Below are 21,179 nucleotides of genomic sequence, written 5' to 3' on the forward strand. Positions count from 1 at the left end.
CGATTCCTATCAAAGTACCATCCATCTTTTTCAAAGAAATGGAACAAATAATTCTAAAATTTATATGGAGCCAGAAAAGACCTCGAATAGCCAAAGGGATATTGAAAAAGAAAGCCAAAGTTGGTGGCATCACAATTCCAGACTTCAAGCTCTATTACAAAGCTGTCATCATCAAGACAGCATGGTACTGGCACAAAAACAGACACATAGATCAATGGAACAGAATAGAGAGCCCAGAAATAGACCCTCAACTCTATGATCAACTAATCTTCAACAAAGCAGGAAAGAATGTCCAATGGAAAAAAGACAACCTCTTTAATAAATGGTGTTGGGAAAATTGGACAGCCACATGCAGAAAAATGAAATTGGACCATTTCCTTACACCACACACAAAAATAGACTCAAAATGGATGAAGGACCTCAATGTGCGAAAGGAATCCATCAGAATCCTTGAGGAGAACACAGGCAGCAACCTCTTCGACCTCAGCTGCAGCAACATCTTCCTAGGAACATCGCCAAAGGCAAGGGAAGCAAGGGCAAAAATGAATATTGGGATTTCATCAAGATCAAAAGCTTCTGCACAGCAAAGGAAACAGTTAACAAAATCAAAAGACAACTGACAGAATGGGAGAAGATATTTGCAAACGACATATCAGATAAAGGACTAGTGTCCAAAATCTATAAAGAACTTAGCAAACTCAACACCCAAAGAACAAATAATCCAATCAAGAAATGGGCAGAGGACATGAACAGACATTTCTGCAAAGAAGATATCCAGATGGCCAACAGACACATGAAAAAGTGCTCCATATCACTCGGCATCAGGGAAATACAAATCAAAACCACAATGAGATATCACCTCACACCAGTCAGAATGGCTAAAATCAACAAGTCAGGAAATGACAGATGCTGGCGAGGATGCGGAGAAAGGGGAACCCTCCTACACTGTTGGTGGGAATGCAAGCTGGTGCAGCCACTCTGGAAAACAGCATGGAGGTTCCTCAAAATGTTGAAAATAGAACTGCCCTATGACCCAGCAATTGCACTACTGGGTATTTACCCTAAAGATACAAACGTAGTGATCCAAAGGGGCACGTGCACCTGAATATTTATAGCAGCAATGTCCACAATAGCCAAACTATGGAAAGAACCTAGATGTCCATCAACAGATGAATGGATCAAGAAGATGTGGTATATATACACAATGGAATACTATGCAGCCATCAAAAGAAATGAAATCTTGCCATTTGCGACAACATGGATGGAACTAGAGCGTATCATGATTAGCGAAGTAAGTCAAGCAGAGAAAGACAACTATCATATGATCTCCCTGATATGAGGAAGTGGTGATGCAACATAGGGGTTTAAGTGGGTAGGAGAAGAATAAATGAAACAAGATGGGATTGGGAGGGAGACAAACCATAAGTTACTCTTAATCTCACAAAACAAACTGAGGGTTGTTGGGGGCGGTTGGTTGGGAGAAGGGGGGTGGGGTTATGGACATTGGGGAGGATATGTGCTTTGGTGAGTGCTGTGAAGTGTGTAAACCTGGCGATTCACAGACCTGTACCCCTGGGGATAAAAATATATGTTTATATAAAAAATAAGAAATTTAAAAATTAAAAAAAAATCAACATCATAATTCTGATGTGTTTTTAGCTGGTTCTAATAACTTTTAGAGCTGTTTATAAGAGTCTAATTACAAACATTCATTTTCTTCAATGATGCACATAAAAGATTCAACCATTAATTATTAATCTTTTTTTTTAAGTCAAGGTAAATGTACTGGGAACAGAGAATAAAATCCACCCCAAAAATCTTTACTAACTAGACTTTGATTTTGGCATGACCCATGTTTCACAGTTCCATATTCAGTTCTTTGTCCCTCAAACTCCCACCTCCTCATTCTTTTCTATTGATCTCTCCTGCTGCCCTGGTGTTGTTTTGTAAAATGAGTGACACACTTTCATGTTAAAGCATTACTATTTAGAAGAAGGCTTGTAAAGAGGGCAATAAAGTATGGGCATTCCGGTCATTGATGGGTAAGAACAATTTTCTAGAGGGGTTGCTTTCTGACACCCGTCACACTCTACCGTGTAAGGGAATTTGTTCCTATTCAGATTAGAACTAGCAGCTCTGAACAACAACCAAATACTATTAAAAAATTTATCATGAAAAAAAAAATTTATCATGGAGTGCATTGGTGGCTCACTAGGTTAAGGAACCAACTCTTGATATTGGCTCAGATCATGATTTCGGGTCCTAGGATCAAGCCTCAAGCTGGGCTCTAGGCTCAGAGGGAGTCTGCTTGAGGATTCTTTCTCTCTCTCTGTCTCGCTTTCCCTCTAATGCTCTCCCGGTCTCTCCCTAAAATAAATAAATATTTTTAAAAAACACATGCCACTATATTGCAACCACCTTAAGATAAAGATGTAAGAAGTAATGGCAGAAAACACACCTGCAGTTTTGGGAGTCTTTCCCAAGGCTACCTGAGTTCAAACACTGAACGTCAGAATTCTAGGGTGGAGGGGGGGTCTACTGTTAGAAAAGGTGATGATGCTGTAGTTTCTATTTTGATGGCTCAAAGGCTTTTATGCTCACCACTGCTGTGGGGATTCTAGGGCTGAGTTTTTATATTTTGCAGTTACTACAAGTACAGCAATTTTCCCAAAACAGAAGTCCTTGGGCAATGTTACCTGCCCTTTTGTGTCCTTTCCTGACAATCTAAGGCAGAGTATGGGTTATTTCAGGAATATAGGCTGCCCAGTGAAGGTCAGGAGAACTCCTGCCAAGAAGAGGTCAACTTCTAGAAAGAAATTCAAATGACGTAATTTTAAAGCAAGCGAGTGAGCCATGTCATTACCACCTGCTAGAAGGTGCTGGCTTAAGCAGGGCAGGAGAGCAAGGGTACAGAGAAACTCCTTGGATAAATTTGTACTTGAATCTATGTCCTACCAGATGTAGTCTATTCTTGGTTATTCTAAGGAAAGACAGAAAATATACTGCATTTGTTAGCAATTAGCTTGCTTTCCTACACAAATATTAATCAAATCCCTCTGCTGCACCAGACCCAAAAGTAAAGCTGAAAAGAAGGGACATCTAAGCCAAGAGCTAAAAGCTGAGGAACACTCAAGCAGAAGGAGGAAGAGCATGTTCTAGACAGAGGCAAGGGAAATCAAAGTACATTTAAAGAACTGAAAAAAACTGGGGTACAGAACACAAAAGTAGGGCAGAGAGAGCCAAGAGATGCAGACAACAAACGCATGGTTCTGTAAGTCTGTTAAGAAGTTAGAATTTACCCATGAATAGTGGGGGATCATTGATGTGTTTTAAGTCAATGAGTGACAAGATGAGTCTTGCATTTTAGAGAAAGCATGCTGCTTTCTCTAAAGCATGCTGCTTTCAGGGCAAGAGCCTCAGAAATCTCATGGAGAAGGCCACTGGGACCCTTCAAGCACAAGATGGTGGTGGGCTTTATGATACTGTCCATGGGAGTGAAGAGGAAGACAGTCTGTTGAGTTTCAGTGGCTTGACGGAATAGGGCAGGATGGCAAAGGAAAAGAGGCCAAGAGGATGCCTGCATTCTTGGCTGGTCAACTGAGAGGGTGAATTTCCTTCTCTGACACAGGACACAAGAAGAGAAACAATTTTAAAAAGGTGATTATGGGTTTGTTTTAATCCTGTTGTGTTTGAGGTGTTTATGGTGTATCCGGTGGAAATGGCGAGCAGCCAGACGGACAGTGGTTAGCTAGAAAGAGGGATATCCCTATTAAATCGGGCAGTAACTTCTTAGAGCAGCTTCTTAGTAAGAACTAGCAAGATGCCCAACCTCTTGGGTTTGACCTGCAAACAGACTACTCAGTACCTCTGGCCTCCATCACTATTGACCATAATCACCATAAACCATCACCAGATTTCAGGCTGCTGACTACAAAGAGAAAGAACAGACATGTCCAAGTTCATTACTATGTAAAGAGAAAAATCTACTAAGAAATTAGAAAGTAGAAAAAAAAAAAAAAAGGAACTTTTCCCCCTATACTTAGTGGGGCACAATTTTTTACACTGCATGGTGGCATCAGAAACATAAACTAGTACGGATCATGTTGATACAGGCCTAAATGTTGCTCCTGGCAGAATCATTAGTTGTTTGGGAGAAGGCTCGGGTCCCCACTCCTCTAGCACAGGAGGGAGCTCACGTTCTGGGGCTCAGTAAGGACTACCATCCCGACCTGACAGCACAGAGTCTGCACAGGGCCATCTTCTCAATGGCCAAGGAAGGCACGGCTAACAAGAAACATATAAAACAGGCTACATACAGCAGCTCAGACCAAACGAAGAAAAATTTTTAAAAACAATGATCTCTTCCAAGTTTGAAAATGTTTATTTTAATTGAGGGAGAAGGAGGCTGAAGATTAATTTCTTATAGCAACTTTATCTAGTTATAAAACTCATGTAGGATGTAAAGCCTAGCTGCTCATTTCTTCTTCCTAAATAAAATATTTAATTCAAACAATTACCTTGCTGTATTTTTTTTTTTTTAGGAGACATGGTCAATTGGTTATACCTTTTATTAACCAGATCTTATACTACGTTCCAATTGAGGGTCCAAAGATCCCCCTGAAACTAAATGGGAAGAAATCAGAGGGGTGACAAACCCTGACAGACACTTGACTCTGGGGAAAAAAAACTGAGGGTTGTGGAAAGGGAGGTGGGTTGGGGAATGGGGTAACTGGATGATGGGCGTTTAGAAGGGCAGGTGATGTGATGAGCACTGGGTATTATATAATGAATCATTGAATACTACATCAAAAACGATGTACTATATGTTGGCTAATTGAAATTAAAAAAACAAAGATCCCCCTGAAATTGTGAATTGTGCCAAGAACCAGCATATAAATGAGTCTACACATTTTTCTGGGAAGAGGGACTAGAACCCTCACATTCTTAAAGCAGTTTACATTCAAAACAGACTAAGAATCACTATCTTACATCTGTCTTCCACTATGGTTCTACTACAGCTACAGTAAAAATATAGGGCATAAATTAGGGGTTGATAGGTTTTCTCTTCTCTTAAGAATATATTTTCTTTCGGAGGACCATAATCTGTAAAGAACCTCAAGAGCTAAAAGTTCATCCACCTGCCTTTGGGTGAAATAGCTCCAAAATTATCCAAGTCAGATGAAAACTGAAAGTCTATTTATTTCTCCCTATGGGAAAGCAATTCCAACACCTCATTCTGTAACCTATTACATTTTTTAACGACCACTATAAAATTTATCTTTGGTCTGTATGTGCTCTGGTTTAAGTCCTAAATTGCCTTATTACTATTTTTCTTCACTTTATACATGGCTATAAATATGTGTTAATCTTTTCCAGAGAAGATATATTGCAATGTTCTTGTCACAGGCCATTTTTAAAACCAGTAACTTTGGTGATCAGTGTGTATATACACAACACAGCTCATGCACGCTAGGCTGATGTCTGGCCATATACTAGAACATAAGTGTGGTCAAGTTACTAGCAACAAGAATTCAGAGTCTCAGAGAGCTGGGGAAAGTCTCTCAGATGACACAGTGCAGGAAGAAGAGATTCTCCTGCTGTTTCTGTTGCTCAGAGGTGTGAATGTGAGGCAGAGATCCAACTTAACCAGGGGCCCAGAATGTGTGGCCCCTCGGCAACCTACAGCCCTATACTGGCCTGTGATTATGTTCCTGTTGCCCTCCCCAAGGCACACTATACACTCCAGCCCTCCCATGTACACTGGCTATCTGACGCTGCCGCCCCCGTTCATCTGTCTCTTGCATATCTTTGTTTCCTGTAGTCCTCTCTACATGATACTGGGCACCTCAGGCTTCCTACCACCATGGCACCCTGTTCCTCTGTTGCCTGCCCACTGACTAGGAGTCATCTGCACCCCAAAGGGTTGCATCCTGCTTTCCAGGGGACAGTGGACCCACTCCAGCCTAGGCAACCCAGCAAATTTGTCTACTGTCCCATGGGCTGCCTTCCCCAATAAGGTGTGATCCACAGTCTCAGTGTAGGGGTGGCCCGGATCAAGTCTGTCCTTCCTTGAGTACTCTCAAGCAGCTGTAGGGTACCTTAAAAAGTTCTTTTTAAATCTTATGCTTACTCTTTTTTCATAGCAAATGATGTTTTATATTAAAATTCCCCTATTTAAATCACCATGTGGTTTCTCCCTTCTGATCGGACCCAGACTGAAATAATCACAAAGAAAACTTATTCTTTGATTATACTCATGGATAGTATTTGCTAAAAGTGCATCTCCTACTCTTATTTTTCCTTCCAGTTTAACTGTATTGTGGTTAAAGGATGTAGTATATGTAATTCCAACTTCCTGGAGTTTATTGATATCCTTTTAACATAATGCATGCCAACTTTTTAAAGATGTTTCTGGAAAACTGAAGTTAGAGTTTCTGTTTTCAGGGTACAGAGATGGACCTATTTCTCTTAGCTCAATCTTATTAAAATATTTATGCCCTGGGGGCACCTGGGTGGCTCAGGGGCTAAACATCTGCCTTCAGCTCAGGTCATGATCCCAGGGACCTGCGTTTGAACACCACATCAGGCTCCCTGCTTGGTGGGGAGACTGTTTCTCCCTCTCCCTCTGCCTGTTGCTCACCCTACTTGTGATCTCTCTCTCTCTCTGTCAAATAAATGAAATATTTTAAAAAAATTTATACCCATTATATAGGAGTCAGCAAAATTTTTCCGTGAAGAGCCAGACAGTAATAGAATATAGACTTGTGAGCTATAAGATCTGTGTTGTAACTCCTCAACTCCTACCAAAGAGCAAAACAGCCATAGATGATATGTAAACAAGTGGTCTGTGTGGCTGTATTCAATAAAACTTTATTTACAAAAATAGGCAAGGTGGGGATGGGGAGAGGGCAGCTGGGTGGCTCTGTTGGTTGAGCGTCTGACTCCTGATTTCAGCTCAGGTCATAATCTCAGGGTCCTGGGATCATCCCTGCAATAGTCTCCATGCTCAGTGGCGAGTCTGCTAGAGATTTTCTCTCTCCTCCTCTCCCTCTGCCCCTCAGAGCATGTACTCTCTCCTCCTTAAATAAATAATCTCTTAAAAAATAATGAAATTAAAAAATAAAAACACTTCACAAAAAGGCAGTGGGCCAAAGTTAGCCCATAGGCCACAGTTTATCAACCCCTGTCCTACATCATTATTTTTAACTACTTGGTCTGTAAAGCAATGAGAAAGAGGAGTTATATCTCTCAACACTACTGTGTTTTTTGGATTTCCTCCTAGGTGTTTTTGGTTCTTTGTTTATAGAGTTCTATGATCTAATATTCAACACAAAAAGGTTCATAGCTATTAGGTCCTCGTGTGAATTTTATTCCTCATCACTGTAGAATCCTCTCTTTGTTCTGAAAAGTTTTTTGTACATTAAAACTTATATGAATATTAAAAATATTTAGAAAGAAAATATAAAATAACAATAAAATTAAGATCAAAGAGAAGTTTAACAACAAATCCAACTGGAATAAATTTACCCATTAAAAGAAAGCCAATCTGAGCATGTGGCAAACACGAAAGCTTGGTCTATAAGATGGATGTGCAAAAGAGTGTCCTGGAAGTTTTACCTAGGGATTCTCCATCTGCCTTTCCTTTTTTTTTTCTTTAGATTTTATTTATTCAAGAGAGAGAAAGAGAGAGCATGGGGAGGAGCAGAGCAGGAGGGAGAGGAACAAGCAGACTTTGTGTTGAGCACAGAACCCAACAGTGGGACTCGATCCCAGGACCCTGAGATCATGACCTGAGCTGAAACCAAGAGTTAGACACTCAACTGACTGAGCCACCCAGGCATCTCTGCATCTGTCCTTCTTAAGAAAGATCCTCTTCATCTATCTTTTTAAATCTTTTTCTCTATAAATGTAATTATTATCCAGTGTGTCATATGTTGCATCAATTTATATATGTGTGTGTGTGTGTGTGTGTGTATACATATGTATATACATTTTTTAATTTGATGTCATTTGAGTCTCTTACAGAAGAGAGTCTAGTTTGTGTTCGGCTTTCCTCTGTTCACTGGAGCCTCATCTGTTTCTTGGCCTTAGCCTAAGATGAGAGCTGGTTATCTGGTTCAGCCCCTATTCTGAGCTAGAACAGTTAGTGTTCTATTTTCCATGTAGCTTCATGCAAAAGATATTCTACACCAACTATCCTTCCACTCTGGGGCTGGGGAGTGTTCCCTTACCTCACTGTGAGCCCACAGACACTTTTTTTTTGTGACTGCTCAACTCCACATGTGCATTAATTAATATAACCCAGCATGGATGGATTTTCCCCTCTTTCTTTCTCACTCCATTGAACCAAACCTTTATTTGCTAAACATAATTAAGTCTAAGGAATTATTCATGCAAACTGCATTTGCCTTCCTTTCAAAGCCACAGAGCAGAAAAAGACAAATCCTAGCAGTTTGAAAACCAAAGGTCTGTCTCTGTGAAGAACCAGATCTAAGGTCGCGAGGGTTACAGGGACCCCCAATCCTTGGATCCTCAAATCTAGAGAGGTATTCAGGAGCCTTCATGGAATTTTATCAACGCACCCTCTGACTGGCTGCTCTATAGGAATCACGTGTCTAAGCACTGGGTCCTCTTCAAGTTTGGGTAAAATTGAGTTGGTCCAAACTCGAAGTTTCTGCTGGGCTCTTTCCATATATTCGGTGGCCTTGTGTGGTTTTACCTGCCTTCATTTAGCTTTACTTATTTCCTTCTGTCTTTGTGGAGATTTAGAGGAATACGATCTAGGTCTACGTGCCTGCTTCTGCATTCCTCAGGAGTCCTGCATGCCAAGCACAACTCTAAAACATCTTTTGGAGAGAGAACTGGTCTCCATAATGATTTCTCCTTCCTTCTTCGAATTCATTTCTCAAATTTTCTACCTCCCATTAAGATGGCTTTGAGATTCTGACTTAAATACCTATTGAAACGAATGCTAAGCCATCTAGTTTTAAAATAAAGTAGAAATTTAGTATTTCTAGGCCAAATAATCTTCTGAAATTCCTTTTGGTTCCAGCTTTGAAAATAATTAAAGTGGCATAGAAATTGAAGGCATCACGAAATTCAAAGAAAATGACTTTCACTTCAGCACTGTTCTGAAAGATGCACAAACAGTTGGGCCCTTACCAGCGGAATGAGCAGGCTAATGAGGTCTGTCAGAGGTTTGCTGAGCAGCAGCAGGTCCTCAGCAGCCTGAGTGTCCCCTCCTGAGCCAGACTTCTGCGCCTTGAGGGGAGAGAAAAGAAGGGAAGCGGTGTGTCGGAGATTTGTCAGTTTGGCCAGAGGAGACAGATCAGGAGAGGAAAGGAGCCTAGGAAGTAATCCCCCGTAGCCCCCTGAGGAGAGGTGAGGCCTTGTTATAACAGGACAAAGAGCTCACACAGGGCCACTGCCACCAGCTCAGGCCACAGAGGCCAGGTTGGACAGCCCACAGATAAAGCAAGACCGAGGCTGTCCTTGAACGAATGTTGATGTTCATGTACTGTGGAGGGGACTCTATCTTTCCAACCATGCTGAGATGAGGGGCTGCTACCCCTATCTTTCGGGTGAGAAAACTGAAGTTGAGAGAAGTTAAATAGTTTGTCAAAAGCCCCACAGATAATGAGTGGCAAAGCCGGACTCGAAATTACATATGCTCACTTCTCATGGGCATTTTGATCACATTACCTGATGCATACCATCATCGTGTAATTCTGCTATGCTCTCATTCTCTGTTTGCATCTGCATGCTTGAACAACATTTAGAATAGCTGTCCAACATACCAGGGCACGGAGAGGCCTCAGACACAGACCTACATTGCTTAGGAAGAATGCACTGAAATTGCCCTGGAAAAAGGAAATAAGAATTGTGTGGCTCTACTCTTCAGTGTGTCTGCTCTCAGGAGTTTTATGGGACTGTCTAATCTCTCTTATAAGGGGTGAATAATTTTATACTGAAAAAAGGCACTGACTATCATGTTTGCTACAATATATACACATTCCATTCATATACCTCCTCTCTGTTTTAATTTCACTCAGAAGAAACCAAACTACTTGCACGTCATAACCTCTGCGTTCACAGTAGGCTGCAGAATGCCTGCCTCGGGTTATTAGCCTGGACTCCAGGACCCTTCTCAGGAAGGCCCAGTTCCTTCTGGACAGAATTTAAGTGGCCTGCTTTATCTGGCTCAGAGGGGCTTGACTGAAAAAGTAGACGCCTGCCTTTTAACAACTTATACCTCTCTATGGCTAAGGGGAATCCCCACAATCATAGCCCAGAACTTCCCTCTTCCCTCCCCTCCCCACCCTGCCCCCACCTCAGCCTTCCCAACTGATTTTACCAGAAAGGTAGAATTTCCTTCCAGAAAACAACTGTGCAGGTCTGAACCTTCCTGACTCTTGGCTGTTGATCCTGCCTTCGGAAGTACGGAGTAAGACAGAACACTGGCCTTTCCACATGAACACATTATCCTTTAGAGCAAATGGATTCTCTCCTGGGAAAGATAAGGCAGGCCTGCAAACTAGCTCCTGGGCTGAGAGGGGGCTTGAGGCCACTGCTTCCTTCCCACACACAAGGAAGCAAGCAGATGGAGTCACGAGAGCAAGTGCCTGCTGTGGGACTCTCCCACCAGGACATCCAGCATCCTCCATAGCCTCTAAATCCACGCAGTCCTTCCTAATTGTTACCAACAAGCATCAGGACCCTCCCCACCAGTATTCAGGTACCTCCTCCTTGCAAAGCTGCCAGGGTTCTGGAAAGAGAAGTTCACAACCGGAATGCAGTAGAAACTCCTCTCCTTACAAAAATATGGGACTGCAATGGAAGCTCTGTGCACAGAGGGATCCCAGCAGGGATTCCCTCAGGAGAAAAAACAGAAGCTGAGCAACAATTTCAGAGACCCAAGTTCACCTCTCCTCTCAGTCTGTCTCCAAGTCCCTAATGTCATACTCCCTAAAGGCAACTTCTTGATACCCACATCTGTGGCTCACTGTATGCATTTCATAAAGGGCCTTTTCCACAGGAAAGATTCTCTTTCTGCTATGACACTGCTATTGTCCTCCCCATTCAGGCCCTCTGCTCTTGCCTCTGGTCCGCAATTCACTTGCCCCCATCACAGCCATACAGGAACTGACCCCACCCCCAGTCATCCAGTGTTCTGGAACCACCCAGTTATGGTCTAAGCAAGAGGATGGAAGACAGCACTGGGGAGTCAGCAGCAGGGTTTGAGAGAAGTGATTGGACTTACTAGATATTTAAGGTAAAATCTACATTATCTGAGGACAGATTAGATATGGAGTATGGGGGCGCCTGGGTGGCTCAGTGGGTTAAAGCCTCAGCCTTCAGCTCAGGTCATGATCCCAGGGTCCTGGGATTGAGCACCGCATCGAGCTCTCTGCTCAGCAGGGAGCCTGCTTCCTCCTCTCTCTCTGTCTGCCTCTCTGCCTACTTGTGATCTCTGTCTGTCAAATAAATAAATAAAATCTTTAAAAAAAAAAAGAAAAAAAAAGATATGGAATATGAAAAAGAGAAAAGTTTTAAGGATTTTCCCAGGTTTCTAGTATGTGTAGCAGAAGGAAAGTGGCTGGCCTTGCTGGCAGCAGAATGTTTTGGGGAGGCAAATCCTGAGTTTTGCTTTGGACAGGTTTGAGGGGACGATGGCAGGTTCTAGTGATTATGTAGAGAAAGTTGCTGGATTTCTAAGGATGGATTTCCCAGGAGGACTCTGGGTAGAAATATAAACTTAGTAGACTTAAACATATAAAACCTGGGAATGTCAACTTACGAGCCACCTTTAATATTAAATGGCAACACAGCATTGCTCAAAATGAGCTAAAGGAGTACAGTGTTAAAAAAAAAAAGAAAGAAAAGGCTAGGCAAACACAATTCTATTTTATCTAGCAATGCTACATGAATCTAGTGCATGCAGGTAGGTACTCAAGAGAGGTTTGTTAAACACGGAGGTGGGGCATCTGGGTGGCTCAGTCAGGTAAGCGCCTGCCTTCAGCTCAGGTCACGATCTCAGAGTCCTGGGATCAAGGCCCAGGTCAGGCTCCTCACTCAGTGGGGAGTCAGCTCCTCCCTCTACTCCTCCACCCCCTCCTACTCATGCTCTCTCAAATAAATAAAATCTTCTTTAAAAATTAAAAAAAAAATAAACATTAGGGAGGGAAGGCAGCTGTAGAGAACAAGAGACAGTCAATTCCTCAGGTAGCTGTTGTCTGATGCCCCATTATGGAACACAACTCACAATGGTGGCACCTGGACCAGTTCAGCACTCACTGTGCTCCCCAGTTATCATCACATGGCACAATCCGGCCCCCCTCTGTAGGGTCTCACCATCTGCTCCAAAAGACAGCATGCTTCCAAATAACTGCTGAAGGCAGAGTGTGAAAGTAGAGGCAGACACAGTTTGGGTAGTGGGGGCTAACAAGAGAAAATGACATGTGACTTCATCATTTCCATGGTGAGAAGGAGGTCTACAGGAAACAGTTTGGAGAGTGGTGTTTCAGGGGCCAGGAACCATAGGAGGAAAATGCACAGGAGTGAAATATCGAGAGAGGACTGTCTGGCATAGGAGTGGGCAGCACGGAGGCCTGGCAGACCAGGCTGGAATGCACACTGAGGCTGGATCATTCCAAGCCCTGAATGTCTCACCAACGAGTTAGAAGGCATGGATAACAAGATGTCCCTGAGGTCTGCCATGGAAGGGAGAGTCATGGGGAGGATTATGGGTGATGGCAGAAAAATCTGGCTTGTGTTCAGCAACCAGGCAGAGGGTAGCCAACGGGCATGAACAAGGGGGACACCACAGAGGAGTCAAACTGGATCATTTCAAGAGACTCTTGTCCACTTTCCAGTGTCAGCAACACCAGTACGTCTGCCTAGAAACAGCAGTCTAATGGCTCCATGATCACAAGAGCAGTGGGTGAAAGTCCCCCATCACTTCACAAATGATAGTCGAGGCCCAGGCAGGAGAGTCAGGTGACCTGGAATTTGAATTGGGCTTCCCGACCCCCCAAACTCGGTTAGTTTCTCCTCTTCCACGATCATCCTGCAGTGCCCTATACCTCAAAGCAGCTGCGGGCTCAAAGACATAAAGAGATGGCGATTTCCTCACCATTGTGTAGTGACGGTCTTCCCTCTGACACCACAAGCTCCCTGAGCGCTAACACTCTTCCTCCCTAAATCCTTGCTGAAATCTCACCTAGCCCTATTCCAGGCTACTAGGTGCAGAAGCAAACCATGAATTAATATTTCGTTAGCCTGCCAGGAGTCGCTTTAGTCAGGAACCATGGCCTGAGCAGCCTCCCACGTGCCAGGACCTAGACCTGAGGAAGTCACCGTCCACAGGAAGCCTTGTGTAAATAGGACTATGAGGGGAGCACTTCTCTTCTCACTGTCAATGATACAGCGACCATTTAGTGCTTACCTTCCCTTGGCCAGGTAAATACAAAGTGCGTCTATTTACATCTACTCACATTTATCTTCTTCTCTCATGGAAGTCACACCACAACCCAGCAGAGCAGTTTTTATCATTTGTACTCTGCACATGAGGAAACCAATACTAGGTGGGTGAAGAAACTTGCCTAGGGTCATACAGGTGGAAAGGGACGTGGCTGGGACTTGCATCCAAAGCCCATCCCACACCAGCGGGCCTAGAGCATGTACTTGTCTCTGCTTCCACATCTCTGCCACACAACCCTCAGGTTAAACCAGGACCGATTTTGAATCATAAGGCATGTTGGCGGCAGGGACTGAACTCCTAATGGAGATTCTAACACCTGCCTTCCCATGGTCCCCACCTCCCTAGTACACATTTGTATATCATAGCACTCTCCTCCCTGAAAAAGAAAAGCGAAGCACTTCTCACTTCAAACACTGGCAACCCTCAATTCTGCTGCTTGGTCGTCATTCCTGCAAGAGGCAGACGAGGTTTTGAATGCCGAAGAATCTCCAGGGTAGAACGTTTATTTATATTCTTTTTACTTTATTTTTTTTAAGATTTTTTTGTTGTTTTAGTTTTTTATTTTTTAAAAGATTTTTTCATTTATTTATTTGAGAGACAAAGAGAGAGAGCAAGCACACAGAAGAAGAGGGGGATGGAGAAGCGGACTCCCCGTTGAGCAGAGAGCCCGATGCAGGGCTCAATCCCAGGACCCCAAGATCATGACCCCAGCCAAAAACAGATGCTTAACCAACTGAGTCACCCAGGTGCCCCAAGATTTTATTTATTTATCTAAGAAAACAAGAGAGAGCACGAGCGGGGTGAGGGGCAGTGGGAGAAGCAGACTCTTCGATGAGCAGAAAGCCCTATGTGGGGCTCAACCCTGGGACTCTGGGATCATGACCTGAGCTGAAGGCAGACGCTTAACCGACTGAACCACCCAGATGCCCCTGGAGGATGTTTATAAATGGAAGAAGTGACCTTAGGTTTGGAAAGTACTTCTAGCTCCCTGTTCTAGAAGGATATGTCTTTGATACACATGACATTTCTTTTCCCAGCCCTTTCCCCTAATTCTGTCTCAAAGACTCTACCTCTGTCAGATTGACATGGTATATAAAGATCAAAGTTGGCAGTCAAGGCCAAAAGCGATATGCAGCAGGTATTATAGGGGGAGATTTAGAAAGATGTTAAGAGTAAAATATATAGTGGTGTGGAAGAAATGAAAAAATAAGACACAGTGATCTATTGGTACACCAGAAAATTTAAAAAACAGAATTAGAAAATATTTTGTATTAAGGAGTTTTCTTTTACACACTTGAATCTCTCTCAAAATCACTTGTAATAAAAGGATTTCTATTGTTCTGGAATTTTTAAACTTCTGATCCTTTTTATCTACAGACTACAAAACATAATCTTTTATAGATTGATACCATCAAAGCATCTTGCAGAGTACCTATTGCTGGCATCTTAAAAAATTACCTAAAACCACTGTCAAAACTGAAATAAGAAAGAACAGTCTTTGGAAAAAGCACTAGAAAAGAGGGAAAGCAAGAAATCTGTAACACAGGATTGCATGAGTACTTAACAGTGCCTTATTAGCTTGCAATTCTATAGATGAGCAAATAAAAACAACCAGGTAGTTTGAAGGCCACTTCCCTCTACTGGCTTTACAAGTTTGTGTTAAACACTAACTATCATGTTTACTAAGGCATCTGGAATTATTTATTAAACCACACTAGACAAGCTAAACACTTGACCAGCTGAACTGGGGCTACGAGATACCATTTATCAGAATGATGAATAACAGAAACTAAACCAGAGTCTAGGGAATCATTCTTGGCTCTGTTACTAGGACTCCTGGCAAATTATCAAACATCTTGGTTTCAACTTGAGCTTCTGCATCTCTCCAAGCCAGGAAGCTAACATTTGATGCATATACCTGTTGCAATTTTACCAGGATTTCAAATATAGCAATGAAGTCATATCAGCTGTATGCTTTCACATAATCTAAGCATCAGCAGACACAGTTGGTTAAATGAAATAGCCACATGTGGGCACCTAACACCCAACACAGAAAGTATTCAATAAAGCCACATCCCCTTCCTTCTTTACAGTATGGTTGAAGTAAATTCATTATACTTTGGGGTAAACTGGCTTTTCATAGCCACTGAACATACTCCTAGTTCTCAAAAACTGTCTTCCAATTCCATGTTATTGGTCATAAGAGAAAGTGATAAACTTTATGTGTTATACATGTATGTATATGTGAGTACCAACATGTGTGTGTGTGTTTGCATCCACTGTCTGTGCAAGCTAATTCATCCTGTTGAGGGTGGGCTGGAGTGCCATCCCTAGATAGGAAAGATGGCACACCGCTGGGCCAGCCCTAGGGAGCCTATAAGGCAAATGATCTCCTCCACCAGGAGACTTCCCCAACTACCTCTTGGCAAGTGTTTCCTTAGGCGTCTCCTGTTTTCCTTTCAGATCGTGTCCTTGACACTGCTCACCCCAAGATGACTTCTCTCCTAGCCTCTCCCTACAGAATCATATGTTATTTTTAAAAAATAAAGACTCAGTAGAGGAAGATCAGAAAGGAGAGAACAAAAGGGAAGGGTGACGTGGTATAGGGTTGTTCACGACATGGGAGGAGAGGCCCTGTACCTGCAGAGCCAGCCGAACAACGCTGGACATGTAGGTCAGCATGCCATGCAGAATATCGAGCAGGGAGAAGAGCAGTGCGGCTGCCGTCTCATTGTTGTTCTTATTGTCCACATCCAGGCATAGTGTGGCGGTTTCAGTGAACAGGTCACAGACGTGGCGGACCAGTCCTGAGGGTAAAAAAGAAGGGTACAACATGTCTTGTGAATTACAAAATAACGTGTCACATAAACCCAACAGAGCAGGCATGTGTGTTCTATGTTTCCTAAAGCCAAAGCAGTCCTTCAAAGGTACTCATACCAGATACCCTCAGGTACATTTTTAAAATTGCAGGTTTCCAGAATTTCTAATTTAATTTAATTTAATTTTAAAATTCCTCACTCCCAGAATCTGCTCAAGAGCCTGGAATGTGTTAAGTAAGCGCCCCGGGTGACTTGATGCAAGGGTTCCCTAAATTACACTTTGAGAAACATGATCCTACATGAAGAGGCTTCACAAGGGCAGAGGGTTTCCCTCACACTGGAAGAAAACACGTTACATATGAACATACTGTCTCCAGGTTCTCTGAAGTTCAGTTATTCACAATCCGGATCAGGTTCTACGGGCAAGACACAGGGGACACAAGGATCAACAAGTATCTACAAGTAATGGGTCATTCCCAAAGGATAAAAGCAATGAGGCAATTTTTCTCCATAAAAAAAAAAAAGCAAAATGTAAGATCAACTATGATTTTAAGAAATCTGATATTCAGAAATTTCCAGGTTCTATCATTTTGCGGCTGCAAACCTGATATTAGATTAACATTGTGGTTGTCTTCAACTTTAAGTTTGATGTTGTCGGTCACAAAAAATACATTTTCACAAGTAGGAGCATTATTATTTACACTTAAATTGGCATTTTTATTGATACTATTGTGTAGCATTACTCTCTGAATTCATATAGAGTGAATGTGGTGAAAATACAACACTCAGTGTTAGACACCTAACATGGTAAACAGGACCTTTGGCCTCGGTAGATCATCTGAATGCTCTAGAAAACTGAATCTTCTAAAATAAAATATTTTACATAGCAGATGGTGGGGGGAAGCACGGTAAAGAGCTATACAGTAAGCTGGACTTTATTGGTCTTACAATCCACTTGTCCTTAGTTTTCAGATGATCAATTGGATGGAAACTCTGCGAAGCACAGCTATCCAAGCTTTGGTATCTCTTCCAAACAATGTCATTGTCATTTTCAGTAAAGCAACTGAGTTCTCCTAGACTTAGACTTCAAAAGTAATTAATTTTGTCACTAAAGGCAGACAGAAACCAAAATTATATAGGTCTCAAAGTTGTACTCCTTGTGGCAAAGAGTGGTACAAGTCACAGGGCTGAAGATAAATATACTTGAAGAGAAGGTAGAATTAACTATTGGCAAAACTGGAGATGAGGTTTGATGGCGCATATCATCAATGACACAGAGCCCAGAAAAGCAATTATTATGACACGTACATGACACCAGAAGGCATTCTCCTCTGAGTCAGGCAGCATCACTCATTCCCATGCCATGAATCATCACTTGGGCATTCATGAGCTGCATACAGGGCAGAAGGACTTTAAAACAAAGTGTTTGGTAAATCCATGCTGCAAGAGATTTTCCTCTGGGGGGTTAGGATTACTTTGTAACACATCACGGAGAGGGTCAAAGGTGCAGAAGGGTGAGAACTATGGGAACAGCAGAGGAGGACGTGGCTCTTCAGAGGGGGAGGCAGATCCCGGATGTCCCTCTACGTGAGGCTTGACTCAGACTAAACAGCTGGTGAGCAACAGCGAGCGATATTCCTGATCCTCATTCTGTCTTCAAGGAAAGAGTGCAAACAATGAACATAATCGGATCCCCACTGGGACAGAAAGTCTTTCCAGCCTGCTCTGTGGAAAAGCGGGCGACAAATGACGAGCTCTGCACACTGAAGTCACCAGCTGTCAGGGAAGGTGTTCATAGGAGACTGGAAATGAAGCATGACACAAAATATTTCTCCACACCGGTGATAATGCCAGCAAACTCATTAGAAGGAAGTCAAGTGGCCTATTCTCAGCTACATATTCAGTGCTCTTCATGGCTAGAACTTACGCTTCAGGGTCAAAATACACGTTTTTCTCATTTAAACTTTTTATTATGGAAACAAAGAAAGTCACAAGACTGTAAAAAGAGCCCCTGATCACTTTCTTCAATAATCCTCAACACTTTGCCCATCTTTGCTTAATCTACCCCCATTTTTTTTTTTAGGATTTTAAAGCAAATAACAGACATCATCTTATTTCTCCTGTAAATACTTCAGTATAGTCTAACAGAAAAAGGTTATTTCTTTAAAAAAATTATTACCACTTAATGAGACTTATTTAATATAGGCAATATGCAGCCTATTTTCAAAACTCAAATATCTCAAAATTGTCTTTTTAAGGATTAGTTTGTTGAAATCAGGATACAAACCAGCTCCACACATTCCTTTTGGTTGCAGACCTTACATCTCCTTTAATGTCTAACAGTCTTTCCCCTGCCTGCAATTTTCATGCCATTTATTTTTGGAGAAGTTAGAATGTTGTTTTCCTGTAGATTTTCTTGTGGTGTTGTTCCTGTATCCCTGCATTTTCTGTAAAATGGTAATTGTAGTGACTTAGAGACTCCATTTAATTCAGATTCAATTTTGGGGGCAATGATACTTGGAGGCTGGGTCTCTATATGTCCTGTTGCTTCATATCTGGACGGATACACTGTCTAGCTGTTCTACACTTAACAATATTAAAATTCATCAGATTCAGGGATTGTTAGTCTAAGCCATTCATTATAAAGTTCAACATCAAATGTTACCTACTAAGGACCACCATCTATTCCCACATTTCATTAGATAAGGGCAATACAGTAAGTTTCATATTCTATCACTCCTTCTGCATTTTTTCAGTTGGTTTTCTTCTATAAAGAATCTTCTTGGGGACCTGGGTGGCTCAGGTGGATTAAGTCTCTGCCTTCAGCTCAGGTCATGATCTCAGGGTCCTGGGATCGAGCCCTGCATGGGGCTCTCTGCTCAGCAGGGAGCCTGCTTCCCGCCCCACCCCCTGCTTGCTGCTCTGCTTACTTGTGATCTCTCTCTCTCTGTCAAATAAATAAATAAAATCTTAAAAAAAAAAAAAAAAAGAATCTTCTTGGGGGCACCTCAGTGGCTCAGTCAGTTAAGCATCTGCCTTTGGCCCTGGTCATGATCCCAGGGTCCTAGGATAAGCCCCATATAGTGCTCCCTGCTTAGTGCAGAGCCTGCTTTTCCCTCTCCCTCTGCCTTGCCCCCAGCTCGTGCTCTCTCTTTCACTCTCGCTCACTGTCTCTCCTAGAAAGAACGAAAGAGAGAAAGAGAGAAAGGAAGGAAGGTAGGTAGGATGGAAGGAAGGGGGAGGGAGGGAGGAAGGAAGAAAGCGAGAGAAAGAAAGAAAGGAAGAAAGAAGTAGGAAGGGAGAAAGAAGTAAGAAGGAAGAAACAGAAAGAGAGGGGTAAGGAAGGAAATTCTTTTATCAACTATCTAGTTATCAAAAATTATGGTTTGTAAAGGAAAGGCAGGATACGTGTTTAATAAATGCTTCTTTGTTGTCACTTACCAGTTTTCAGAACAGTGATTCTGGAGTATTAGCAATTACCAAATGTGACTAATGGGGGACAGGGTGGAGAAGCTAGAAACTACCAAAAGTTACTAATGAGTTCATTTTGTGGCATCATTGTGAATACACTGGATATTTAAAGGATACATTTTATGGATTTCAGTGGATTCAATCTTTTTTTTTTTTTAATGTCTGACTTGTTTCCATCTTTGGCTGCTGAAAGCCCCTTGAATGTGTCCTAGCCACTGTTATAATATGTTCCAAGTTCATCTTAAGAATTCCTGCCTCAAACATATTAAATAAAATGAATTTAAAAGCTTTATGAAGTGTTTAAAAAAATAAAAAATTCCTGTCTCAGACTAAGCATTAGCTACTTCTTCAAGAAGTCCTGGTGTCTTTTAAGAAGAAACTGTGTTTGGAAACCATGATTTGAGAACTAAGGATGCTCATTGCTACTGGGTCATTCTGTGAATAGAGATAACAGGTACACATCAACAGAGAAAAATGACTTCATGCCAATACTTCCAGTTTCAGAGTCCAGAAATGGACCCACATATATATGGTCACATAAACTGCAAAAAAATGAATGCTTTACAAAATAAAAATTCTTTTCAACAAAAGGGGGTAGAAAAACTGAGTGTCCATATGGAGAAAAGGATCCTTGACCATGGCATTGTATGCTATGCAAAATTAGCTTCACATGAATCACAGATCTGCACATAAAAACTAAAACTGTAAGAGTTCTAAAATAAGATATAAGAGAATAAGATAAAAGTTCTAAAATAAGATAAAAGAGAAGAACTTTGTAACCAAAGGCAGGAAAGATTTCTAAGGTCTCAAAAAGTATGGATCACTTAAAAATCAGTAAATTAAACATCATCACAAAATTAAATATTTACAACCTAGATATCTAATAAAGAACTTACATGCAGAATACACAAACAGTTCCTACAACTCAATAATAAAAAGACAATCAATTTCAAAGATGGGTAGGAAACTTAAACAGTCCATGCACCAAAGATCTATGTCAATAAGCACATGAAAAATGTTCAACATCATTAGTCACTAACAAAATGCAAATTAAAATCACAATGAGATACTACTACACACAAACAGAAATAACTATAAGGAAAAAAAACTGACAACACCAAATGTTGGTAAGGATGTGGTGTGACCAGTACTCATATACACTGCTGACGGGAAATAGTTGCAGTTTTTATAAATTTAAATACACAGTTAGTATATTACCTAGCATTTCCACTCTTACATATTTACCCAAGTGAAAACATTTATCTACAGAAAGACTCATTAGACCTATTCAAAATAGCCCCAAGCTAGAGATAGCCCATGTGTCCATCAAGAGGAGAATGGGCAGACACAATAAGACATATTCATACAATGCGACTCTAGTCAACAATGAAAAGAAATGAGCCACCAAA

The 21,179-nt window shown here is 41.8% G+C and overlaps 1 protein-coding gene across 2 annotated transcripts in view; it reads right to left on the reverse strand.

Moving 5' to 3' along the window:
• Positions 1-21,179, reverse strand: part of ULK4 (unc-51 like kinase 4) — a 628,848-nt gene that overhangs the window by 183,330 nt on the left and 424,339 nt on the right. For both annotated transcript variants that reach the window (XM_032312841.1, XM_032312747.1), the window contains exons 33-34: positions 16,121-16,287; positions 9,163-9,261 (exon numbers count right to left, since the gene is read on the reverse strand). In XM_032312841.1, the coding sequence (XP_032168732.1) occupies positions 9,163-9,261; positions 16,121-16,287 (266 nt within the window). The remainder of the gene's footprint in view (positions 1-9,162; positions 9,262-16,120; positions 16,288-21,179) is intronic.

Source organism: Mustela erminea, chromosome 1, assembly GCF_009829155.1.
Source record: "Mustela erminea isolate mMusErm1 chromosome 1, mMusErm1.Pri, whole genome shotgun sequence".
NCBI lineage: Eukaryota > Metazoa > Chordata > Mammalia > Carnivora > Mustelidae > Mustela > Mustela erminea.